This window comes from Amblyomma mixtum, chromosome 4 (assembly GCF_055824585.1).
Source record: "Amblyomma mixtum isolate Tamu chromosome 4, ASM5582458v1, whole genome shotgun sequence".
Classification (NCBI taxonomy): domain Eukaryota; kingdom Metazoa; phylum Arthropoda; class Arachnida; order Ixodida; family Ixodidae; genus Amblyomma; species Amblyomma mixtum.
Genome location: NC_143015.1, coordinates 65,300,124 through 65,326,996, shown reverse-complemented (window position 1 = coordinate 65,326,996; position 26,873 = coordinate 65,300,124). Strand labels below are relative to the sequence as shown.

The 26,873-nt window shown below is 48.1% G+C and overlaps 2 protein-coding genes across 2 annotated transcripts in view; both read left to right on the top strand.

Annotated features, from left to right (window-relative positions):
• The window catches only part of LOC149346650 (sphingosine kinase 1-like), a 126,105-nt gene extending 115,583 nt beyond the window's left edge, over nucleotides 1-10,522 (top strand). Inside the window, exons 7-9 of the mRNA XM_089586565.1 lie at nucleotides 1,580-1,775; nucleotides 6,211-6,558; nucleotides 7,339-10,522. Of these exons, the coding sequence (XP_089442691.1) occupies nucleotides 1,580-1,775; nucleotides 6,211-6,558; nucleotides 7,339-7,389 (595 nt within the window). The 3' untranslated portion in view covers nucleotides 7,390-10,522. The remainder of the gene's footprint in view (nucleotides 1-1,579; nucleotides 1,776-6,210; nucleotides 6,559-7,338) is intronic.
• Nucleotides 10,523-14,301: 3,779 nt separating this feature from the next.
• LOC149346649 (uncharacterized) lies at nucleotides 14,302-22,542 on the top strand. The gene is made up of 3 exons (XM_089585431.1): nucleotides 14,302-14,377; nucleotides 16,837-18,701; nucleotides 22,070-22,542. The coding sequence occupies exons 2-3, from the start codon at nucleotides 16,843-16,845 to the stop codon at nucleotides 22,353-22,355; spliced, it is 2,145 nt and encodes a 714-aa protein (XP_089441557.1). The 5' UTR covers nucleotides 14,302-14,377; nucleotides 16,837-16,842; the 3' UTR covers nucleotides 22,356-22,542.
• Nucleotides 22,543-26,873: the final 4,331 nt, after the last annotated feature.

Genomic DNA, 26,873 nt, shown 5'->3' with positions numbered 1-26,873 from the left:
TATGGGATAGGCGTTTTATTCGTCCAGTGAAACGCGCTAAGGAGAAGCTCACAGCTTGTGGCAATGCATGTGCCGGCCACCATTTACATTCTACTTCTACTCGGCAGCTGTTTGTTGTCGCTCACCTCTCACCAGAGCAATGGGTGGGTATCAACGCAGCTCGATCTGCGACCGCTTCCCAGAGGCACCAGCTGCGCACGTGTATGTGGCCCAGAAGGACCAGATGGGGGCGCATACGTGCTGCTGCACACGCTCTCGCAAGTGGATCATCGTCATCATCATCATCAGCGTGACTACGCCCACTGCAGGGCAAAGGCCTCTCCCATGTCTCTCCAATTAACCCTGTCCTTCGCCAGTTGCGGCCACCATATCCCCGCAGACTTCTTAATCTCATCCGCGCACCTAACTTTCTGCTGCCTCCTGCTACGCTTCCCTTCTCTTGGAATCTACTCCGTTACCCTTAGGGACCAGCGGTTATCTTGCCTTCGCGTTACATGCCTTGCATGCCCAAGCCCATTTCTTCCTTTTGACTTCGACTAGGATGTCAATAACCCACGTTTGTTCCCTCACCCACTTCGCCGACTTCTGATCACAGATCACGGTGGCAGAAAGCATTTCCGAAACTCCCTAGTATGTTTATACACAAGTCTCACCAGGGTTTTTCTACTGGTGTTTCGGCGAGGAGCGGGCTACATTTTTTGCAGGCATTGTTCCGGAGAAGGAAAAAGAAAATAAAAACACAAATTGGGTGACAAGAGCGTGACGTATTTTCTTACCAGCCGTAATTTAATGTAGAGACCAGATGTTCTTAAGGTACCTGTTAGCAAAATGAAATCAACTCTTCCTCAGTGCCTGAAAGAAGCTCCCGGCCAAGTTTCAGGGACGGGCCCACCACCTCTCGCTTCCTCTTGGCACCTTCGCTGTCTGTATAGCCTTTAGCTCTCAGTCTAACAAAAAGCAAAAAAAAAAAAAACTGTGCACATGAGAGAGTGGTCCTGATTGGGCAGCTTGGTACGGCATTTTTCGCTGGGTAAAGCGCCAGAAATAAGGAACAAGCATGGGTAGAGCTTGGTGCAGTGATGACAGTGAGGCATCTAGTCGATACTTATGTTTTTGCTTACTGCTTCTGAAGTGTACTTTTAATGTCCTGGCACTAGACCCTCTACTCGTTGATTTCGCCGTTGTGAGTCTCTATGGTCTCACCATGCCCACTGTGGCAGATCTCAGTTGAATTAAGGATTGGTTTTGAGAAGTTGCTCCGGAAGAGCAACGTGGGTCACACAAGGTCCACCACTGGCAGCACCTGCCGTCGCAGGGCAGAGGCTCATGGCTTAACCGCTGCACCACTGTGCCAGGAGTCATATGAGGGCTCGTAGGGATGTGTGAATGTTGAGTAGAGAATGACCAATTCCGCATATGTGGGCATCAACCCATTATCACTATCCAAACAGCTTCCCTCCCTGAACAGTGGATCCGAACCCCGGGACCGAAGCGAAAACCAAAGTGCTAGAGCACCTGATTCGCATTTGGCCTAAGCAGGCCAAGTGATTGTCATTTTCTTCATATATTTCCACTGCAGGTCTGAAAGTGCACCAGAGGGCCACACGGACAAGTATGTGACGCCCCCTGAGGGAGCCAATGGCGGCAGCTTCGAGCAAGCCACACTGGGTGCTGTGCCGGGACCAGCCGACCAGGTCACGGGCGAAGAATTGCCACCCGAGCTGGAGGTGGTGGCAGACTCCAGCGTCGAACGTGCGCCGGGGCCCAAGCAGCAGGTACTGCACAGACCAGACAAGACTTCTTTTCTTCAGTTAGGATGCACATTATGTGTGCGCATTTCGTCGTAGCCGGAAAGTGGTGCTAACGCCCGCTTAGTTACCGGAACACCGAGGACTACGGCAGCCAATTTTTGCCTTTGGTAGATATTGATTATTTGGCTCTTTGGGGTAGTGTTGATGTTTGTTGAGCAGCGAAAGACGGAATTATTGCTGAAAGATATGAATTTAAAGCTGGAACATTTGTTTTTTCCACCGCAAAATTCAAACTCTTAATGTCAAGGCAGAAAAGCACTCCGTGATCATCATTTGGAAGTGAACAGCAGTGTAGCCTAACTTTAGGAGTCCAAGGACAAAATATGTTGATGTCATCGCAGTCTGCTTGCGAAAATGGCCTGTGGCCGCAATACTTGTATTTCAACTTTTGACCTTTTCTGGCGGACAAAAGTGACAGTAGCCTTTTTGTCATTAGAACTCGGCATTCTATTGATATTATATTAGGCCAACTTGAATTTGTCCTCAACATCCCTTTACCTTTAAAGTACCTTTAAGGTACACTTTTGGTCTCTAGTTCATGCTTTCTCGACATGACAAAAATATTGCTCATGGATGACGGATAGAATATAATAATTTCTTTCACAATGAAGAGAGCTCTGCCTTTTCGGGGCACTTCATCCTTCGTCATCTCTGTCCTCCCTGAGTGCATCCTTTACCTAGGTGACACTGGCATTTTAAACTTCGGTATCAACGAACAGTTTGGCATTGATCCTGTAGCCAACCTTACATGTCACTGCCGCTCATGAAACTAGCGCCTTTGTTTGTTCTGACGACAGGAAAGACTGGAGTGTTTTGTGGTGGTAGTGAGGCGCATGGGGCAATATCGTGGGGAGTCATGAAAGCATCGGTTGGTTAACTTTTCCTGAACCTGGCGTTATCCTCACTAGCCAGAACTTCCGGCTTCATGGGCCGGAAGTGCACCACTGGTGCAGCACCTCGAGGCACATGCCATCTGTTTGACACGGCCGCCAGTGCCAATGACATCACTACCTATGTGCATGGCTTGCTTCCAGGAAAACCAAACATATAAGCCTTCTAATGCAACCCTTAGTCTCCTAAGGGCTGATTAATGAGATGCATCTACTACAGAAACTGCCATGGTGTCTCAGTGGTTATAGTGCTCAGCTGCTGACCCGAAAGGCGCGGGTTTGAACCCGGCCGCTGTGGTTGCAGTTCAATGGAAAATGCTAGAGGGCCGTACTTTACAATATCAGTGCACGTTAAAGAACCCCAGATGGTTGAAAGTATCTGTAGCCCTCCGCTACAGCATCCCTCATAGCCTGAGTTGCTTTGGGACAAACTCATAAACAATAAATCGTATCCACTGCAGCAATATCTGTTTGATAACTCAAACTTTATAGTTGAGACAGATCAATTCAGAGACCTTATTTTCCACTTACCTGTTTAGAACATAAGGCACAAGCATTTGGTTGGGGAGTGAATTGCTCACGCTTCAACAAGGATTTGTACTTCGGGATGTTGCCACATATGTTACCTCCAGCTCTTCAGTTTGATGCAGCATTACCATATGGCCATGCTAAGCTAAAGCTCTCCAATATCTGTTTCTAAGGAACGGCGCATTCTCGTGATTCCACCCCCAATGCTGTGTACATCAGCCGCATTCTGTTAGACTTCTAATGGGTAATCTGTGGCAAGACCTCTCTACACAAGGTAGTGGGCACCTGATGATGCTTTATGCTGAAGAGAAAGGATTTGGTCTGTAGATCCCTGTTTAGTGCTGCCTGTACTGTGATTACTCAATTTGATTTTAATGCACCCTTCATTCTAACACATACCTGTTTTTCACGATCAGAGGAAAAAAACTGCGCAATGTCTTCGATTGTCACATGCATTGGACCTTCATGCTTTGATGTAGAAATGAATCTTCTACCTTGGAACAACCCACCTTTATTGCAACCTCTGTAATGTCGTGATGAAGTGAAGAGGCCACCGCCCGTTTTACTCAGTCACCTTTCTGGCAGATGCCTGTTTGCCTTCAAAACGGCCGCCGCGGTGGCTCAGTGGTTATGGTGCTCGGCTACTGACCCGAAAGACGCGGGTTCGATCCCGGCCGCGGCGGCTAGAATTTCTTTGGAGGAGAAATTCTTGAGGCCCGTGTACTGTGCGATGTCAGTGCACGTTAAAGAACCCCAGGTGGTCGAAATTTCCGGAGCCCTCCACTACGGCGTCTCTCATAGCCTTAGTCGCTTTGGGACGTTAAACCCCACAAAAACCACAAAAAAAAAAGCCTTCAAAACGAAAATCCATGCCCTTTCATAAAATTCGTATTCCAGTACCTGCGGGCTCTGAACTCTGTCTGCTTTAGCTGTTTCTACTCCACCAGCTCCATAGCTCTAACTTTAAATACTTTCGCTCTTGTTGCACGAAGTCGGCAAGCCCTTCTTCTGTGTCTGCAAACCGGCTCTTCGGCTCTTGAAACACTTCGGAGTCGACTTGCTGGCCTGCTGTCTTTGCTTCCTCCAATCACACACACAAGTTTCGGGAACACCAAACACAGCCGCTTGATTGCCACTTGCCTGTGCACCGGACCATCTTTTTTTTTTTTCAGCTCAGCGTCGTCATGAACTGTGTGCATCTTTGCAGCGAACGCTTCCATGTTGGCTTAAGTTCAACATGGCCTGTCGGTATCCACGACTGTAGTAGGTGATATCGATGCAAAAGAAATGCCAAGCTGCCAGTTTGTGATGCCAATGTCTATAAGGTGTTCCAGGTTTAGTTTCATTTTCGTACTCGATTCTAACGTGCATGTCATCTTGCAGCGACAGCTGTTAAGTGTCCGTTCCTGGGTTTCGTGTCCTAGTAATAATAGTCTGCGTGACTGGTGAGTGCTTTTAACCACTAGAAGGGTGGTTACCGTGGAAGGAGGAGGGTTTTGCGAGAGCAGAGGAATCCCCAATCAGAGGATGGTTACCGTGGAAGGAGGAAGGTACGATGAGAGCATAAGAATACACAACTGGTCGATCGTAGCCATGGGAACCACCTGGAAAGTAGTTTACCCCGGAAGGAGAAGGATATGGCCAGAGTGGAGGAATTGCCAACCGGAGGATGGTTACCATAGAAGAAGGAGGTTGTCGCGAGAGATGGGAAAGGAGGATGGTTCCCGTGGAAGGCGAAACGGGCAGAAAAAACGTGCGGCAAAAGCGTGCAGCAAAAGCTTGAGGCCAAAGCCTGAGGCAGAAATGTGAGGCAAAACATGCGGGTCATCAGGGGACAGGGTCATCAGGGGACAGGGTCATCAGGGGACAGGGTCATCAGGGGACAGGGTCATCAGGGGACAGGGTCACCAGGGGACAGGGTCACCAGGGGTGCCGCACAACCAGAGCAGCAGACTGGAGGGGAGAGCTACTCGAAAAATGAGCATGTGAGGAAGACTAAAAAGAGCACTTTAGAACTATACAGATATTTATTTATTTATTTATTTATTTGAACATACTGCAGGCCCTTTTCGGGCCCATGCAGGAGTGTTTACAATGCATCATTGATCAGAGTAAAAACAAAAATTCAAAAATACAGAGATGTTCTCTGACCCAAACACAAAAAGATTAGGAGAGAATTAAACAGAAAAGTCAATTTTTTCGATATAATTAAGAAATAGTTCCACGGACGTACACTTCACCGCATCTTCAGGCAATTTATTCCAATATGATATAGCATCTGGAAACAGGGAGTACCTGTGGATATTTACACGGCTGACTGGTTGACGAAGTGTTTTACTATGGTTTGTTCTAGACGAGTGTTTGAATGGCGGGTGTAAGTATTGTGAATTGGCTATTTTGAAGTGACCGTGAAGAAGTTGGAACAAAAACTTTAATCTTGAAATGATTCTTCTCTGTGACAGGCTTTGTAAATTTGACTGAACTATTAGACTGGTAGCGCTAGTTTGACGTGAATACTTTGAATAGACAAACCTCACTGCTAGTTTTTGGATGCGCTCTAATTTGTTAATTAAACTTTTTTGATGGGGGCTCCAGACTATATCCGCATATTCTAGGGTAGGTCTTGCTGGGTAGAAGTCTCTCTCATATTCTCTAACTCATCATATCACGAAATAGCAATATCTTAACAGCGGTCACTGAATCTTGCGTTCCGCAGTGGCAAGAGTCCAGTCACTTTTTTAGGCGATTTTTCTAGAAAAAAAAAAGGGTGCACTTCAGAAAAAAAGTAAATATGGTAATAGCACTTTACTTTGCTTTAAAGCGAAATTCACTTCCTGCCTACTACCTCCGTGTTACAACTCCTACTTAGCGCCTCTATGTGGCTGTCGCATTACTGCATTTGCTTACAAACAGCTGTTTTGTATGGTGTTGTCTGAAAAATTAGGTGCACATCTACACACTCTTGCCTCCTCCATCGACAGGAGCCCGTGCTGTCGCCACCGGACGGCTTCCCAGCACTCACAGACCCGGTGCCAGATGACTGGACGGTGGAGGAAGGGCGCTTCATCATCTGCTACTCGAGCACGGTCAGCCACCTGGGCACCAACCTGTTCATTGCGCCCGAGTCGCGCCTGGACGACGGCATCGCCTGGCTCCTGCTCATCCGCGGCGATGTGTCGCGCATCCAGGTGCTCAGCTACTTCAAGGCACAGGAGGCCGGAGAGCACGTGGACCTTCCGTTCGTGCGCCTCATCCCCGTGCGTGCATTCCGCCTGGAGTCCTTCACCGACAGCACCATCACTGTCGACGGCGAGGTCGTCAAAACCAAGGTGAACACTTCTGTTCAACTTTGTGTCGTACCTCTAGTGGTCCTTGGCCTTTTGGCTTGGTAACCAAGTGGAATTTAGTATTTCTGCTGCCTGCAGATTTATCTTGATGCAGAAAATGAAGTGCACCATGAAACTTGCATTCGAAGTGTAAGTTGATTTATTTACTCAACAGTGAGAGGGAACATAGAGAGAAAAAAGCCCGAATGAGCTTGACAGGCTCTCGAGCCCCAAAAAAACTAGATGGCTACACTCCAAAGACAACAAATATATCGCTTAAGTATAACAGTGATACACAAAATGTGGGAGCATAAGATTTCCTTTTTATCCCAGATTAAAATGAAATGAAGTCACAAATTTAATGCATTGTGACAATACAAAACAGAGTATCAAAAATATTAACAACTGAAATATCAATGACTATTTGCAATATACATTACAAGGTAAAAAATGGGCTCACCAGGCTAAAGCAACTAATTCAACACTTTGAATGTCTAACATTCAGAGACGACCACACACTGAGATATTGCGGCAGTGTGCTCTTTAAAGACACATCACTTTTTTCATGTGAAGCATTTTATGTGAGAGAGCAGACATAAATGCTGGTGCTGTGGAACTCTTCCCCATGCATGTTACCGAGGTGACGTGTGCAGAATCTTGTCACAGTTCACATAATGTGAGCTCATTTGAAAGAAGATGCACCATGATGTATAAACACTTTTGTGTCCTGCTGAGGCAAACACTTACAGTGGTGGTATATTTTTTGTCTTTTATGGATTCCAGATTCTACAAGCACGAGTGCTACCTTCTCTGGGACGGATCTTGACCTTCTAGGATTCTGCAAGACTTCCACTAGGCACTTTATTAACAGAAGACACAGGCCCATGTCAAATCCAGGGGATTGATTTACCCGCCAATATGTGCAGTATCCCTTTTTTAAGCTGAAAATTCGCGAAGTACTATGTCGAATATATTCATTTTAATTCACCAGCTGCCAATATGACTGCCTTTAGTGCATTCCCGGAGTCTGTAGGCAGGTCAGCGTGACAAGTCTGCACGAGAGTAATCTTACACGCGACTGTCAAACAGGACTCCAAGACAACCCATGTCTTGTCGGTGGGCTTGGAGAGAATGTGTGTGTTCTACTGAAGAGCCTACCTGCGTTAGCTGATCTGGGGCTGAGAGCAATGCAAGAGAAGGAAAAGGACTGTTGTCTGTTGGTGCGTGTGCAACAATCTTCATTCCATTAGCCGGGATCAAAAACAGACTTGATCCCTCTGATCATGAAGCCATACGCGATGTGTGATGTTTGACGAGGTGTGCCGCCTTGGTACCCGATATGTACATTCATATATATAGTCTCCAACTAGCATTTTTCCTAATATTTACCTCTTTGTAGTTCCACTTCTGAGTCATTCGTCTCGGAGCCACTATTTTCTGTTGTTTTTTTTTGTGTGTGTGTGTGTGTGTGTGTGTAGTGAGCACCTCCAATCTTGTGACTGTGATGTGGTTTTTTTCCAACTATCCCTCAAGTCTTCCAATCCATGTACCCGCTTTTGTGCTCACATCTCTTCCTAGGATCAAGATTGCCATTCTAATGGCCCTGGTAGGTTTGTCGTTGTGCAGTGAGCAACTAAATCGAGGATTGAATTATGTGGCTGTTTGGTTCCCACATTGCCTCTCACTGATTCAACATTGTTTAGATTGCTTTGTGGTCTGTCAAATGAGAGCTGATTGTGTCTTTGTTGCAACAGTTGGGCTTATAAAATTCCTCCAGCACTTGCAGTGTGCAGTGCTGTTTACGACTAGTACAGTGTAGCAGTTGTACAATTGTTTCTGGCATTGCATTTGATGGAATTTACAATGCCTCGAGGCTGCTTAGTGTAAATATGCAACAGACATTTGCTCCTTGGTGCTGTTCAAGCTGATTGTAGGTGGCACTGAGTAACTGAAGGGATAATGACACCTGAAGAATTGTCATGTGAACATTCTTGCAGCGCGGAGACGTCAATTTGGTGCATTTTTGAGCTGCATGTGCAAGTCATGGTTTTTGGTGCTGCAGTATTTGTAGTAGATGTTGTGTTTAATATTGTGCATAGATTATTCCGAAACGGCGCCAAAAAATAGACTGCAGACGGAGAAGAAGGCTCGAGACATGCGTAGACGCACTAACAGCTGATAGTTTTTTCTTGTCACACAGAATAAATGACTGCGGACAAGTGGTAAACGCCCATAAAATCAGTGTCATCATGCGCAGCATGCAGAAAAATGCAATACAATACCATTTTTTCGTTTACACACCTCACCAAACGTAGGTGTGTACCTTTATACAATCATACAATAACGTCTTGGCACAGTGCCAAGACGTTATTGTATGATTGTGTTGAGCATCGTATTGTATTGTATGATTGTATTGAGCCTCATGTAGATTGTATGAGCATCGGTACAAGACTGAAAATTGACTTTTATGCCACACAAGAGTTCACAGTAAGGCTCACAAGTGAGCACCATACTTCAACAGGACCCGTGTTCTGGATAGTGCCAGAGATTAGTTAACCGGAGAAATGCTGGAAGCGCTTGAGACCAAGAAGCATGGTGAGTCGTGTCAGTGATCCCTCAGTATGTTTATCGGCAAAGAAGCTTGCATACCTTGGGTGTCGGGCATAAACCAAAAAAAGGTGTGCGGACACCTGAACCATGGGCCGTAAGGGAAGAAGGGATAAAGGTGGGTCTTTCTTCTCTCAGTCCCACCTTTATCCCTTCCCCTATGGCGTGGTTCAGGTGTCCACCGAGATATGTGAGGCAGTTATTGCGCCATTTCCTCCCCCCCCCCAAAAAAAACTATAAAAAATTGTGCACTGTGCATGACAGTGCTGATTATCTGGATGTTTATTACTTGGCTGCAGTTATTTATTCTGTGCGACAAGAATAAACTATCAGTTGTTAATGCACCTGCTTGAGTGTCTATTGTCTTTTAGTGATGTCTACTAAACTCTCCCACCAATACGTGCTTGTGCATAGATGACACCATTCAAGGTACAACAGCTACCTCGAACAATGTTCTTTATTTTGAGTGTTCCCTTTCCCAACGTGCTTTGAATGAGAAACAGATTACGAACAAATGGCTCCTCCTAAATGCTGGTGCATCAATTATTTGCGCTGGGAACAATGAGCAACAAGTAATGGTGGCATGTATGTGTGCAAAATCCTTCGGCTTTGATGCATACACTGTGGTCGGAACGGTTGTCGGGGCGGAGAGTATTTTAAATGTAAGATATTTTTACAAAATGAATGCATGCCCATTGGCATCTGTGTGTAGCCAAGCCATGGGGAGACCACTGGTAACCAAGAATACGTTGTTAATCGCGCACATGTACATAGAAGCGCCAGCCATCTCCTCCCGAATACAAAGGTGCCTTTTTGATGAGTGGTCTCCATTCTTCCGGCATAAACTGTCATGAGCAGCTGTATACATCAATGGTAAATAAACCGAATGAAATATGCAATGCATTGTGTTGTCCATAGTTGCAGAGAATTGCAACATTGAGGGAATACATGTTGCAAGGTAATAAGAATGTGTGCACGTATGTGCTCTTCTGAGCTATGTAATAGAAGTTCGTTAGAACATCTGCCACTTCAGAGCTCTGGCAGGGTCAGTGTTGACTACTACCTAGTATACGACTTACTGTGTTGTGCCCAAAACCTAACGCTATGTCCTGTAATCTTTTGACCAAGGCTGTTGTAAGCTGGATTGTAAGTGTGTGTATGTACATGCAGTTTATCGTTTCACCGAACTGCGTTGCAGTGGATGTAAGCAATGGATGTCTGCGATTTTTTTGCTGAGGTAAAATTGTGTTTTTTGTTAACATGTGTAATGTATGTGCTGTCATGAAAGTGTATCTGCTGGGCAAGCGTGATGCCAGAAAGGCGAGTGTGGAATAGAAATAAACGACTATGTATCCACGTTTCTTTGAAACCAGTATAAATTATGTAAGCCAAATTTAGATCTAGCCCGTCGCATTATCTGACACCCACCCCCCTTCTATAAATCACTTTAAAAAAATAACCCCTGAAACGCCTCTCCATCGATCACTGAGAATGCCTTGGGATATGTAAGGCAGCTTACGAGCTGTGCCGTCCATTTGTAGGGTGTTGCCTCCTGCCCTGGATGGAATCGACAGTAGATATGCCTTCTACAGCGTCAAGTATGAGACTGCTTTGACATACTCGACCCAGTATGTGTACTTACTGCCAGGCCCACTTGGACTATGGACCATAGACCGCACACTGTTCGGACTGTGGATATGTTTTCTTTGACTTCTCGAGAAGGGCGCACATGAAGTAGGGAGCAACGAAGTAAGCTTTAGAGTGGAGGCCATTTCCGAATGACTGCTGTAGTTGAGGCAACCACTGGCATAAATCGCAAGGGGTCCTGACCCTGCTTCGCTTAGGATACGAGGGACACAGCATGCGAGCTTTCCCCTTCATCCCGGCATCGCATGATACAAGCAGCACACACAACACGTTCAAGTGGAGGGAGCGATACGGCCCCTTCCCTTCCACAGAATGGCTCAGCAGAGTGAAATGTTTATAAAGCAGTGCTGTCATAATTAATCTGCCAACAATCAGAGAAAACATGCCATAACTACGTGTGAGTGTGTTTAATATAACTTCAAGGCTCTGCTTTCCTGTCATCGAGTCAATCTTTGATTGAGATAGAGATGTTCAAGGGTGGTCTCACGCATTCGAGGGTTGGCACCACGCAATCCCTCTAAGCTTTCTTCAGGATCTTTCTCTTGTTCGGCCATGGCGAACGTTTTAACAGTGCGCTAGACAGGCACTGACAAATGCAACTCTCGCCTTGGTAGCATGCATAAAACTACATATCAGCTGCCATCTTTGTTTTAAAAAATTCTAAGGATGAATGCGATACTCCCAATGGGAAACTTAATTGAGTGCAGCTCTTCAGGTGTGTTGATTTTATGATGTACTGGCCATTTCACCTAAAACTTTACACACTTTTTAAAACTAGGCTTTTTAGAAGAGCACTTCCTTCGAAACAGCATTATCAGCGGTGCAGTACATCACGATACAGCTAAGATGCACTAACTAGCAATGCTGGTTAACTAATATTCAATAGTTAACTTTTTAACTATTACTCTTAGGCTCCTTAATTATTGAGTGGTGCATAGCCCATCGTAAGTAATATTCATATGTTTTCAGAATTTCTAAAATGCAATTGCCCTCGATAATATATCCCACCAAATTTTGGCTTTTTTGACGAGTTATGAGGACTGGAGAGTTTGCTTTGCCTGCAGGCCTCTCGAAAGCGTATGTATTTTGGCGCAATATCAAATTTTGGGGCCACAGTCCGTGGGTAACCATTTTTGAAATTCTAAACACTGATATGGAAATTACTTGTGCTGGGCTACACACCTCTCATTAATTAACAAGCCACAGTAATAGTTATGCTACAACTATTCAGTATTAGTATTAGCACGTCTTAGCTATATTCTGATGTACTACACCACTGACAATGCTGTGCCAAAAAAGCGCTCTTCTAACTCAAAAAGGCAATTTTTAAAAATTATATAGTGTTAGTTGAAACACCCTGAGGCAAAGAGTTTGAGGTATGTGTTGTATGTACAGTTACAAAACACTTATTTTCCACACGCGCTTTGTTAAAAGTAGCTCTCCTCTCCCAGTCTTTCCTCATGAAGGTGGCTTTGCGGTCTGAGAAATGGATGGAGATATGTTCATCCTGCTGCCCCATGCAATGCCTAACGATGTGAGTGGTGTGGCCGACGCGGACAATCTATCGCGTGCAGCACATTTCACAGCACCGCCCGACACCGGAGCGGAGCATAGCGCGACTGCGAGGAGGCAGCGCCCTCCCTCCCCTATCCACCCTACCTCGATCCGCTCATGCAGTGGTGATAGACGGCGGCACGCACGGCATTATAGGGTGCCTCGATGCTTGCCCGGCATCGAGGCACCCTAATTATAGTGCCTAGAATATGTACTATACCCTAATGGCGCACACCACTGTGGCGCCATCTATGAGCGAGCGGCGGTACTTTCGTTCGCCCTGCTCGGCCGGCCTCAAGGAGCGCACAACCGCTCTCCCCCCGCGATTGGTTACACCGACGGCGACACGGGTCAACCAAACGTTGGCTCACAGCACACAAACGGCCGCATTAAGCCTGTTTCACATGCAAGCGAAAAATGCTAGCGAATCTTGTCGCCGCGGCATAAAAACCTGTTTTGAGTCGTCGCTGCTGTTTTGAGGCGCTCTGTCCCGTTCTCTTGTCTTGTGTGTGTGTGGTTTTTTGGCGCCTTTACTTTTACAATGAATTACCAACTAGCCCAGCAAGAAGTTCTCTTAAGCTGCGTAGAGCAGCGAGGTTTCAACAAGCTGGAAATTTTCGCTGCGACGCGCCTCGCTCAATCGCTCAGTCGCTTGAATGTGAACCGGCCTTTAGAGTAAAAAGGAAATAAGTAAAAGCCTGTGAGCAACATCTACCGCCGTCACGTTTGTTAAAGGGGCTGTGAAAGCGGGTCTCAACAAAGATGCGATACGCCTAGAATGCTAAAGGACGCAGCGTCACAAATTTCCTCCATCAAAAATTTTATTGATGCGTTTTGCGGAAGCTGAGTTGTCTGTAGTCAAAAATTTCCGCGTCTTCGCACCTTTCCCTCTCCTCTCGTCACTTCTTGCACGCTGAAATGGAGGGTGCTGCATGGAGGAAGGAAAGAACTTCCTCCATGAGGGTGCTGGCTCCACGCACTCGGCCCCACCGCCGACGCGCGTTGGAATTCCCAGGGGGCGCAGCCAATGCTTCCTAAACTCCTAAACTGCATGCTAAACTGGCTTGGCGTCGGCGGCGCTGGCGCGGCGAACCAATGATGGCATTCCGCTGCTGACGTAAAGAGCGCTACGTGACTCAATGCGCGTGGATTCGGGCGAAAGCTCGGCGCTGCTGGTCGCCGTGAGGCGCGCGAGCGGGAGTTCTAAAAATTGTATTGAAAATTATCGGCTCGCCTTGGAGGTCTCGTACGCGGCATGAACGCTTGGTGTCCTGTACTTTACATAATGCAAGCATTTTATAGCCAATCTGCAACACCCTTTTTAGGGACCTTTGAACACTGCTGCACGGGCCCACGCCTCCTGTGAGCCAAAAATAAAGGATAATGGAGGCTGGGATTACAAGACGAGAAACCCATGCTGGTTAAATGCTGTAGAAATAGCACACCCGCTGCTGAACTGGAATGCTTAAACGGCACAACGCATCACTATCCTGCGATGGCAGGTACAGTGCACTACCTCCGATAAGGTTTCTGCGACCCCTCGCGACCGATCATTGATTTAAATGCCGCCTGGCACGCTGGGCGGTTTGTTCACACTGCGGTGGGCAGGTTGTGATGCCACAACGCCACCAGCTGCCGCCTAGGTGGACCACCTTATAGGTGCTTCTCTGATGATTTATTTCGTGGATTTTTGGTTCGCGGTCAACGACGTCGACGACGACGCCCGCTTTTCTGCGACGCGGGCGTTCCTTCGCACTATTAAAAGTGTGTTCAGAGCGCCAGAGTTCTGGCAATCTGTAATCTGCTTGACATTGGCCTCACGGTCTACGGTTCGAAAACAACAGTTATGCAGACAGCTGTTCCGTGTCAGCATGCTTTGCTGGCAGCCGAGTGAGGGCGTCGGTGTATATTCGCGCGAGAGCAGAGAAGACGAAGCGACCAGATTCCCGACAAAGCCTCTGCGATGAGATCGGCGTAGGAGGGCCGCAAGCACCGGATCCTCTCCTAACTGTGGGTGAGTGATAACTCAGTTGTACTGCTCGTACACCAATATTACCACGTTCTTGGTGGTATAGCTGCCTAATATCTCAAACTGTTGGTTTGGTTTGGTTTATGGGGTTTAACGTCACAGAGCGACTCGGGCTATATGAGGGACGCCGTAGTGAAGGGCCCTGGAAATTTCGACCACCTGGGGTTCTTTAACGTGCACTGACATGGCACAGTACATGGGCCTCTAGAGTTTCGCCTCCATCGAAATTCGACCGCCGCGGCCGGGGTCGAACCCGCGCCTTTCGATTCAGCAGCCGAGCGCCATAACCACTGATCCACCGTGTCGGCTTATAGCTCAATCTGTACATGTGCACTTCGAATTGCGTCCGCCCGCTGCAGCACCGGTCAAGAAGTTCTAAGGGTGTTCAATCGTTAAATCCTTGAAAAAACAACCAATGATGGTACCGAAATCGTTCTATAGCTTTTGGCGAAATGGACAATCCCTGTCTAATTCCTGTTTTGGCTACCGGAGGGACTCATGTCGTAAGATGAGACTCCGTTGACGACGATGGATGACGATGCTTTCGGCCGTCGTCTGTTACCACCAAGGAGGTGGTTACCATTGGCTTTTAACGCGATGGCGTTAGAGAGTTCGTGTCGCAGAAAATCCGGTGTCGTCGTCGGCGTCGTTGACCGGGAGCGAAGAATCCCGGAAAATTCCTAGAGAAACTACCTAAGGAGGTAAGTGGGCCAGCTAGGTCACGTGATCCTGTGGTGTCATCACAACCTGCTCACCGGATTGTGAGCATACTGGCCACCATGGCAGGTGGCAGTTAAATTAATTATTGGTCCCAAGGGGTTACTGGGAAGAACCTGGATCACACACTGCCACACTGTTGGCGGCACCTGCCACCGCAAGTCAGTGGCGAATTCGAAATAGCATCGTGAGTGGTGTAGTACATCAGGATGCAGCTAAGATGTTCTAACTAGCGGGCTGGTTAGCTAGTATTGAATAGTTAACTTTGAACTTTTACTGCTAGGCTTCTTAATTATTGAGAATGCTATTCAATGCTATTCATACCACTGCGCAAGGAGTGGCATGAGGGCTCCCAGGGATCTATGAACGTTAAAAGTAGAGTAATAGCCATCTCAATTGTAGAATACCGAAAACGGGATATACCCTCGACGCTGTCGGTCATTTGGGCATTTCTTGCGCCATTCGAAAACCGCGGCCTTGCGGGAGGGTCGTAGAGCGACATCAGTCAAGTCGCGTCACTCCGTGACGCAAATGAAGCGGTGCTCTTTGCCATTTGGGTGATCCAGCGCGGTCGGGGCAGGGGTCACGTGGTACGTACGTCACGGAGTTACGCAATTTGATTGACGTCGCTTTGCGTCCTCTTGCAGGCGCGCGGTTTCCACCTGCGTGCACACAGTTAGTTACCTTGTGTGTTGAGAATGCGGTAGCATTAAAAGCTGTCGATGCCTTTACCGGACATGACGTACGTTCATTCCGGTCTGGTTACGTCACTTCTCTCCAGCAAATGAGTGAACTTTATGACCAACGACCTGCTTTTTCCCGATGAGGCTTTTAATGATAACGCGATAAAACGTAATGCCCCGAAAAATGCTGACGTTTAGAGTACGTCAACACGTACGCTCTATTCCGAAGCTTGCTATTGTGCACGACACACACTGCTTTCGTCATCGCGTTCCCTCCGGCCGGGTAGGCGGGGGAAAAAATGCGGACACAAGTCAGAAGCAGTTGCTCGTCTTGTTGCTCCGCGCTGACGACCGCAGTGACCGCTTCAAGCGAGTGGCCGGCCTCCAGGCTAACATATCTTGCTGTGCTAGATCGGCGGTGAACAGCTTTCTCTTGGACGCCGGGCGACGTTCGTCGCTCTTTGGTGAGAAAATCGTTCCATGTGGGTTGGCCTTAATGCTCAAGGTATGGTATTACAAAATAAATACGAAACTCTGAAAAGTACAGTCATAGCTAGCAGGGCAACGGGCCCAAAACACGCTGGACTCCTGCCCTCTGTATTCGCACTGAGATATGTCGATGTTATCCATGCATTGCAAGCAGCCCCGCCGCGGTGGCTGAGGGGTTACGGCGCTCGGCTGCTGACGCGAAAGACGCGGGTTCGATCCCGGCCGCGGTGGCCGAATTTCGATGAAGGCGAAATTCTAGATGTACTAGCTGTGCGATGTCAGTGCACGTTAGAGAACCCCAGGTGGTCGAAATTTCCGGAGCCCTTCACTACGGCGTCACTCATGGCCTAAGTTGCTTTAGGACGTTAAACCCCTATAAGCCAAACCAAACCATTGCAATCACGTTGTTCCTGAATTTTCCGATGCCCATTATGTCTGTACTAGTGTGATACGCGACGCGTAGTACTAGCGGTACTCATTCTAGTGCGCGTATATGGAGCCACGAATTCGTATTTCAAGTTATTCTTAAGCCCTTCACGTTTCTTTCACCTGTAGATAAAAATGGCGGACCCTGAATGGCGCCCAGAGGAAGCAGCGTCGCCACCCGAGCCCGACCCTGAGCAACCAATTCCGAAGTCGTTGGCCAAACTGGAAAACGCCATGAGTTGCTTCTCTGGAGCGACCATAGACTATCGAGCTTCCTGCACGGCGGCGCAGTACAGGACGTGCCAGATCTCCCGGAGATTGTCCGTGTGGAACGAGTTCTTGATTCACATTCGCCTTCAACTGCGCTTTTTGCCAGGAAGAAGTGGAAATCTCTGCCTGACCCCCATCCCTGGTGACCACCCCAGCCTGCATGAGCTAGAGCAACCCCAAACGCACCAAGCTTCTACGCTTCTCTACTGGTTGCTCAAGACTCACCACTGCGTAGTATCCGTTCAAGTCCATCCGGTCGCCTTAAGCATCCACTCTCATATTTTCGCCAGTGCCCTGCATTCGAACACATCCGTGAAAGTGCTGAAGCTTCACTTTTCCCACTACTGCATGCCGGAGAACGTCTGCGCCGCCATCCCCACGCTGAAAAATTTGGAGGAGTTGGAGTTCAAGTCCGACGGGATGTGTCCACCAAACATGGCGCCAGTACTATCTAGACTCGTCCGCACGACAACATCCCTAGTGAGCCTGAACACGTCTGAAGCACTATTAGATAACCACGAAGGCGAAGTGGCCTTCTTCACAGCCCTCGCGGCGAACTCGACTCTCAGAGACCTGTCCATACGCTACCGGCCCAGAACCGACTCATATCGGCGGGCGTTGTGTCGTTACCTGGATACCACCGCCACGCTAACGACGTTGAAAATCGTGGCCGTCCTTGAAATGGATACTCAAAGCTGGCTCAGCTCGGTTCTCGAGGGACTCGTGTCGAACAAAACCCTGACGTCCGTCACCCTTAAATATTTTAGAATTGATCGGGAGTTCGCGCAGTACTTGGCGAACATCGTTTTAGGAAACAAAGTACTACGCGTTCTTCACATTGACTCTTTCTCGGGGATACCGCAATCTCAACCTCCCAACATCGCTGACTGCTGCCTCGAGGCGGTCATAAAGAACGAAACACTCGAAGAACTCAGCCTTCCCGTCCATTTCTGGCAGCCTGAAAGCTGGGAGTTGCTTTTCAAGGAACTGCCTCGGAAAGTAATGCTGCAAAAGGTGACCGTTCTGTCGTACATGTGGGACAGAGAGCCGCTTCAGCATGTATGCAAGGTTCTGAGCGGAAGCGGTGCTGAAAACAAAGTTCATCTGGGAACTTACTACCATGACGGTATGAGTGGATACGAATGCGAAGGGTTTTCAGAAGTCTGGCTTTTCAGCCGCAACCTTCGCACCTTTGAGCGCAGCACCTTACAGCGGTTGTCTTCCCTTAGCCATATTAGGACCGTATGCTTTACCCTATCCAGAGATGATTTCTCGCTCTCTTCGATGATCGCCGATTATATTCGCGAAACTTCAACACTGCATGTGCTTAAACTCTTCGTTTCACCTAATGACAATGACCCCAGTGTTTCGAACACATGGTGGAACGTCATTCTTGAGTCGTTGTCTGTAAACAGAAGTATAAGTGAACTGATTGTCACCGTAGCTAACGTGAATCTGGAAGATGTGGAGGGATTGGCGGACGCTGTAATACTGAGTGGATATATAAGAAGACTGGACATGTGGCTTCGGATTCCCAGTGGACCAAGCGCCTTTGTTCGGAGGCTGTCGGCAAATATTGCTTCCAACTACACGCTCACTGGGGTCGTTCTCCGTGCCGGAATGAGACCTACGCAGGACTGGTTTTCAGTGTTGGATGCGGTACAGCGCAACTCGGACCTCGTGACCCGGGCGTCTCTTTTTGCGACGGCTACCATATGTGACAAGTAAGTCAACCTGCACTGTTGGACATGTTCTTGCTTACGCGCTGAAGTGACAGACGCCTAATTTACTTATTTAGAGAAACGACGCTATATCTCTTAGGAAAAGTCCTCAAACATGCCTTAGCTGCTGTAGATATATATGACGATGGCAGTCTGGCGGCGACCGACGCGTTAAAGGTGCACTAAACGGGATTTCGAGCTCGTCTTTTTAACGCGGTATCCGAAACTCTATATATACACGCTCCGAAAACTTAGAAACTTCGAATTATTGTTATATGCTGCCGATTTTCCTATTCAATCGGATTAAACGTCCCGGCTCCCGCCTTTCTTTTTTAACTTACCTCCGAGAGTATAGGAAGAGTCAACCAACGTATTGGAGTTCCTTCAGCCAGTCGCGTGGCGGCTTCGCCTACGCTTTGTGGGGTTAAAATGGGGGAGATAAACACGTATTCCCCGTTTAAAGGGCCACTGCCCAGGGTCCGGACATTTTTGAAAAACAAGCCCACTGCATAGATGAGGCATCGAAGATAACCTCTGCAAAATACTAGAGCCATGCGCGCCCCGAAAAGCTGCGAAAATTCAAATCAAAGCCCGTTCGTTCTTTCCTTCCTTCAAAAACGGGCCCGGCCCACTACTCTGCACCCCGCTGACGTCAAGGGGGGCTACTTTCGCTAAAGGCACTCCATTGGTGCATCGTTCTGATTGACGGGAGAAGGTTGGGCGTAGCCTTGGCGTCGCGTCGTCTGCACAAGGCTTTCCGCAGCGCCTTCTGTTCTGGCTCATGCCTACAAACCCGCATGAAGGAACAAAAAAAAAAATAACTGCGGAGGGAGCGTGCGGCGACGGTCTTGAACCCTAGCCATAAAAAGTAAAAAAAATAGTAAAACTGACGGAGTTGGTTCGCCCCCCCCCCCCCCCCCCCCCGCCGTGATCACGTCACGAGACGCTCTGCGTGCGCGCTCCCTTCTCAGTTTCTTTTCTTCTATGCGAGCCCCCCAAAACAAGGTTTTAATTAGTAGTGCAGCAGAGCCTTTCCCTCGCTCGCCCACTTGACCGCTCCGCACACACACCCCTTATCTTTCGTGCATCTTGCGTACGCCTTGACTCTAATGAATGACATATGCTTTGGAGCGGAGAAAAGACCCAAACACACAGAACACAAACACGCATGGAGAAAAGCAAACGGGCGGTTGCCGGGTCCGCGCTTCGCCGTGTGTTTCGAACAGAACCGACTTCCGCCCCTCCGCTCGTGAAGCGGTGGGGGGGCCTAAAAAAAAATGGAAAGGTGGCTCGTTAACTGGGAATGACAAACAGATGTATGAAAGGATGCGCTCGCTAACAAGTCTAGGTGGTCGAGCCGATCGCGCCTCTCGATCGTTCAGTGTGCGGAGAAAATGCAAAAACCAAGAAAAGAATTCTATTGAAGGCGGGGCCATGACGTCGCCCTGTGACGCACTCCACAGACACCACGCCTCCGGCTTACACCGGAGAAGGAAGGAGTGATACTCGACGAGGAGCGGGAGAGAAGAATTTCGAGGAGGGAATGGAAGGAGAGGAGGCTCGCTCAAAGAGAGGTAGAGAGTGTCTGTTGCGCTGGGGTGGGCACGGGCCCTTTAAGCGCGGCTGACACAGTTCAAAGCCGCGCGGACCCCACCCCGTGGTCGCGTACGCTACCGAGCGCACGGCGACCACGGCGGGCCTTGCTCTGCGGGAACAAAGGAACGACACACTGGCTAACACAAACAAGGCATTTATTGCTATAACAACAATAACGCCAGCTAGCAACAAAATGCACTGAGGAATCGAAGATGTCCGACTCACCAGTACGGCTACGAGCGAACGTTCGCCCACGCTAGGGCAAAGGGAATATCTCCGAGGCCGGACGGGACGAGCTGAGGGGAACAGGTTTCCACACGAGGTCGCCCGCCGACGAAGAGCGAAGCGGCTCGCGAAACGTCCGCGAGCTATCCCCGGTGCCGAGCAGAAGAGAGCCAGCATTCCCCCGCGCGCGAGCGGCAAAACACGCCATCCGTGGCGCTGCTGTCGCTGCGACGCGAGCGCCCTCCCCTGTTAGTTAAAAGTAACCGAACCGAGAGGAGTGCTTTTCGGGGGCAGCTAACAACAGTGGGGTGCAATGCGGGAAAGTGAACGCAGGGGACGAAGGCGTCCCCACAGCTTTTATCTTTTTTTTTAAGGTTTCCGTTAATAAATAGTTTCAGTCGCAGACGACACAGCCGCAAGTTAGGCCGACGTAAATAAAAAAATACGCGTTGACTCCTTGCCTTCGCAGATCACTCCGCGTATTACTACGTATCACTCCGCCGTGGCAGGGGGGCAAGCCGCCACGCTACTGGCTGAAAGGCACTCCACGCGTTGGTTGACTCCTCCTACTCTCTGAGGTCAGTTAAAAAATAACAGAGGGAGCCGGGGAAATCGGGCGCACAGGACAATAATTCGAATAAGAATGCTTGAGGCTTGCTGATGCAGTTCCCGCGGTGAAAAGGCGAGCTCAGAATCCTCTTTCGTGTACCTGTGCGCAGAAGCGCACTACCTCACTTTAATAATTGTATAATTGTGCAATGAGGGACTGGAAAGCAAGCGGCTTCGTAAAAAGTTATGGGTCCCGCTTACGTGTAGAAGAATCGCAGAAGCAAAACGCTGCGAACATTTGCGCTCATGGCTGCGATTGAATCTGAGCACACCAGTGTTCGATGTTGCCATCGGCACTCATTCTTCACTGGAACAACTACTCTCCGTGTGAAGTCTTTATGAGCGGCTACAGCTGGTAATGCTCCGTTCTTTTTTTTTTTTTGCAGTGGAGGCAAAATGTTTAGTTAAAAAGAAAAGTTTGAAAACGTTGCCAACTTTGTCTTCTAATATGAATTCGTGACGTGTTAACTTTTTTGTCCTGCCCAGTCCCTCATTCGCATACTTTGTGTCTTCAAGAAAAGATATGTAAAAACCAATTTATACTTTGAGCACTTGAGAATATGATCTGGGGAGGCGGATCCCACTTTTAATTTGTGAAGAGACGTGCTCCACATGGTTTTGTGGAAGAGATGGTCTTCCAGCGAGGTAACCGATTGTAGACAAGGATGTCTTCTCGGAGGAGCTCAGGAGATAGTAGTGGGCCAAAAAATTAGGGTTGTCGCAATCAAATATGAGAGCGGTGGAACACCTGGATTAATAAAAAAAAGTGCTTCGATATATAGGCAGCGGTCGATCTCTTGCATCTGTCGGAAGTTTCGTTCCAGCGCAGCCATTTTCACACCTCAGCTCTGCTCCCGCGATTAGCACGCAACAATCTTAAGCTCGGTATACTTTCGACGTATTCAAGCGCTGTGTAATTTCGTAAACCACCTTCTTTGCAGATTCAACGCCATTGCCCTGGAGGTGGTGTCACGGCATCCTGCCCTTCGGCGAGAATTTGCGGAAGTCTTGTCAACCAGTGAAGCCGAGGGCGCATCGATGATTCGAAACGGGCTTCTGCTCATCCAAGGCATCCACGACTTCATGCGGGTGGCTGGCGTTGTCAGAGAGCGAGTCGTGTGCCAGCCCCGCGTCGACGGGAGTATGCAGCTGGACGAGCTCGACTCGGACAGCTGGAGACACGTGAGGCGGTACCTCTGGCTGCAGGACGTGAAGGACCCGGACTGACATGTGCTGGAACCTTAATCTTGATATGCCCTTGACTGTTGTGGTTCCGAAGCTTTTAGGGGGTGAGTGGGTACGTGGGACCCATGTGGAGACATCACCTGCGCGTTTCAAGACCGCTCTAAATAATATAGCGAGATATTTGGCTTACCTTCGAACTGCTGTCATGTCGTCACTGTATGCGCTTTCATGACGGATGTAAATTCTTGCCTCTTAACGGTTATGCTTCTGTGTGGCACAGCGTCTTCGCATATTTATAAGCCCGGCTTTGGTTTACACAGTATGGGCTGTAACTTCACAATGGCCGCGAACAGACTGCGTCCTTGACCGTGCAAAGGGTAGATTTTCGGCCTCCATCAACAGGTGATAGCAATTATACCCTAAATCACTGCCTTGCTGCAAAACGACGGTTCCTCTAAGCGTTCTTAGCTGGTTTTATAGGAGCCTTGACCTTGTTGTGGATGATTTGTTCTTGATGATTATTGTGTGAAAAGTTCAACTACGAAAGCGACGCACCATTCTATTTTAAGTTAAAATTATTTTCTATAAATAATGTGCTTATTTTAAGCTATCGTTTTGAGTAACACATGACGGAACCCAAGGCCGCTTAATATCCCTGGGGTACGCTGTTTTCGCTGAGTTTCGAAAATAATCTACGTGTCCTGTGTAGCCTGCGCTACATATCAGTGCAATGGTTCGGTTGTTTTGGAGGAAAGAGCTTCTCACAGGAGCTCATAATTTTCTTCTTGCGCAGCCATCTTTTGTAGCGGGAAGGGTACTTAACGACTATAGAAAACAAGCGGCAAAATATGTGGCTCAACTCAACAGTGTTCGACATGGTGGAAGAACGACTCTTTCTCATGAACCTCAACAATGCGAAGTTGGAAACTAAAGAGGTATCGTTGGCACCCATCCTACCGGAGGTAACGCAACGGCCAATGACACCTGGCTATACCGGAGCCGCGAGGAGCCACGTAAGAAGCATCTGTGTGTGCAACTCCATGAGTATCGATGGGGGACAATGATCATAGACAGCAGCATGTCAGCGGCTGGCATGCGGGACTAGAGACATATTGGAAGGAAGAGGAAGTATACGGAGGTTAGATGCCTCCGGCAGGGGAGGGAGTAGGAAGAAGCGCCGCCTGGATGGGGGAATGCTAGCCTGGGAAGCTAGCGCCCTTGAACTGTACCAGAGAGGGGAGCCACTTGTCGGTCGCGGTTGAGAAATGAGAGTGCGAAGAGAATGGAAGAGACCTGTGGCACAAAGTTTATCGGTCTGGGTGAAGGGAGACATACGCTATGAAGTAAGCAAATTTATTAATAGCCAGCGCGTGAATAAGTCGAGAGGCTTTACGAACACTATTTTTCTGCTAACAGCTTTCAATTAAAACCGAGTTCTGCATCTTGAATGTGCAGGAAACCTGAGAAGAGTTTTCCTTCCGTGCCTTCCTCATTGTTGGGCAAACTCATCAGCCCAAATTCCTCACAGGGACTATTTTGCAGCTTGGATTATAAGATCAAGTACTTTGATGGCTGTCTGCTGAAGCTGGCATGCTGCGGAGAATATCGATGTGAGAAGAACAAAAAATTCAGGCACTTTGGCTCTCTAAAGTGCTGCAAGGCGAAAGCGTTTCCTGGCGTACTATTTGTTTTTGTTTACTTTTTTATTTGTCATATTTTTATTTTTGCTCCTTTTCTTATTTTCATTGTTTTTTATTTTTATTCCCAAATCCTAGTTTTATTTATTTCTATTTTTATTTTCTTATTTTTATTTTTTATTTTTCCTTTCCTTCACTTTATTCCTTTTATTTCGTTTCTGATACCCATGCATTCACTAGATGCGCCTTTATTCATGCTCGAACCTTGAGCCTTCGTGGCGGAGTGGTAGTGTCTCCCCTTCAAATGCCAAAGGCCCTGGTTCGATTCCCACCCTCAGCGCAGTTTCTTTTTAAGCAGTGACGCCGAAAGGCGGACAAATCTGTCGACACGGCTGCTGACGCGTCTGCTAACGAAAGTATGAGGCATTAAAGGCTTTCGCCTTGATATGCAGTCGACGTGCATGTCACTTAATTCTGCAGAGCTGTTTAATTACGTCATCGGCATCTGATTAACGTCCTTCTGAATCCCGGTCTCACGAGTGAAAATACCCTCACCGAGAATTCAGCACTACAGGTACCCCCTTTGCGAAAAGTAACCGAGCAACATGTTTTTGCTTCTCAAACGTATAACGGAGCGTTTACAGCAGCCCTAAAGACCGAACGGTGCCATAGTGTAAGGACAGGGTCTCACCTTTCTTTACACAGAATCAGAGCTTACGGGCTGTCATGAGTGCTTCGCTACGCGGCTAAGGAACAAACCACCTGTGCCGGGTTACTTTTGGCAAAAACTTTACATATGCAGTAATCGTAGACGCATTAGTTCACGAACACCTTTTCAAGAAATTTCTAGAAGCTTGTCATCATGAAAGAAATAAACGCCGAAACTGAAATGAACTAATTCTCTAGCTGACTAGTGAATCAAGGCTAGCTTATTCATTAGTTTATTTTTTCATCGGAAAGAATACGCTGTACTGCATGCGTCTAGTATTTCAGAGCGAACTTGAGCTACAACATTGCACTACAACTCCCAAGGTCAAATTTAGTGCGCGTTTGACCGTGAGCCGGCGGAGCGGAGGTGTGGCAAGTGGCATCGTACCACGTGACCCACTGTGTTGAGACGCCGCAGCTGTACCACGTGAGCGAGGGTATAACATCTGCTTCGATGGCACTCGGCCGCTCAGTCTCGCTGTCTCTCGACAGAAAAGTGACGGTTGTCTGCTGCCAAGGATACCTTTCTGGGGTACCCAGGTGCCCGATTATACATGCATTCAGGAAAGTGAAGATCGTTAGGCGCAATATGTGACGGAACTACCTCCGGTCGTTGTTTTTTCCACGTCATGTTTTATAAATTTCTTAAGAGAACGGTCTCAGTTTGCGAGATGTCACTGTGAATCATATACTACTTTGTATGGTTCACTGTCACGCCGTGCGTGATGTATGGCGGTGTTTTCGCTCGGCTGTGGGTGGTGGTGCTGATGTACAGGCGGGAGCAGTAGAGCTATTTAGGTTTTGATTACACCGTAGGAAAAAGCGGGGACACTTTACTGAGTGGGAGTATGTCTCTTGCAAAGGTGTTGACTCGTGTTATGCCGGGAAACCCGCCCGGATTCCAATTCTCGAGGCCGCAAACTTTCTCCAGCGAACGTCCCTTTGACAATCCCTGGTGCTGCGCCGCAAGGCAACGCGCCCTAACACTCCCTTGACAAGCCACGATGCTGCGCCGTAAGTCAACAGAGTCTTAAGGAGAAGCATCGCCGAGCAGCGTGCCTGGACACGTCGCTGGATTCCAGACTACGAGGCGCCCGTTTCCCTTTCCCCAGGGCGTCACCGCGCGCGGCAAAATTTGAAGCGGGTAGCCCGCGCGGTCGCTGGTTGGTCCTTTCGGACTGCCGTCGAGTGCTGCCTTTGGATTGGCCAGTTCTGAGGGGCCACCGTTCCTCAGGCTATATAAGCCCCACCGCTGCAGCTTGGTGTGTGTGAGTGTGTGACCGAGTGACCGACCCACCGTGAGTCGAGTGCTGCTCACGAGTGGAGTCGGAGGATGTGACGTGCTGGTGTCTCGCTGATCGTCGCTGTGCGAGAACAGTCGCGTTGTGTAGCTCTCGGCCCCCGTGCCGATGTTGAACTATATTATGCCCTGTACATAATGTATAAAGCGTTTTCTTAGTCTCACCGACGCCTGACTCGGAGTCTTCGCTACCGCTAGGAGAGCTGGCAACGCTCAGTCACGAAACGGGTGGCGAGCGCTTTGGGACCACCTCTATGGCACAACACTCGCCAGGATGACACCGAAAAATTTAGCAGCCCCTCCTTTTTGTTGTTGTTACACGGTTATTCCGTTATGAATGCTCGCCTGTATATGCCGCCCTTTTCATAGACCTTGATTAGGAATGCAAGGACAGGACACACTTCTGCGTTTTTACCTTTGGTCGGTAAAAAAAATTGCCACAGTCCGGGTCATACTCAAAAATTCTGGACAGAAGCATTTTAGAGCGGGAAACCGTTTATGAACGTAATTTTTTTTCATATAATGTAAGATGTCACTGTAACAACATATCAGCAGATCACCCGACGGCAGTAGAATTTTTTTTCTATTAACGTTGCTGCTATCGTCGAAAGCGTTCCCCATTGGTTTTCTATGCCAGTCTGAAGTGTTCAATGCGATCGATGGAAACAGTTTAAAAGGAAGCTTTGCTCCATATGAGAAGACTGGAGCATTACCTTCAACATTTCCATAAGAGTACCTTACAATTTTCCAATTTTCAAAATTTTTGTCCGAGACTATTGGACATCTTTACGGCATCGTTAATATTGACATCATAAATAACATTATTAATGTTACTATTAAATTAAAAATATTGCCATCATTTATCGAACTACTGCACACGCTGAGTACATAGTTTTTTAAGACTGAAGGATACGT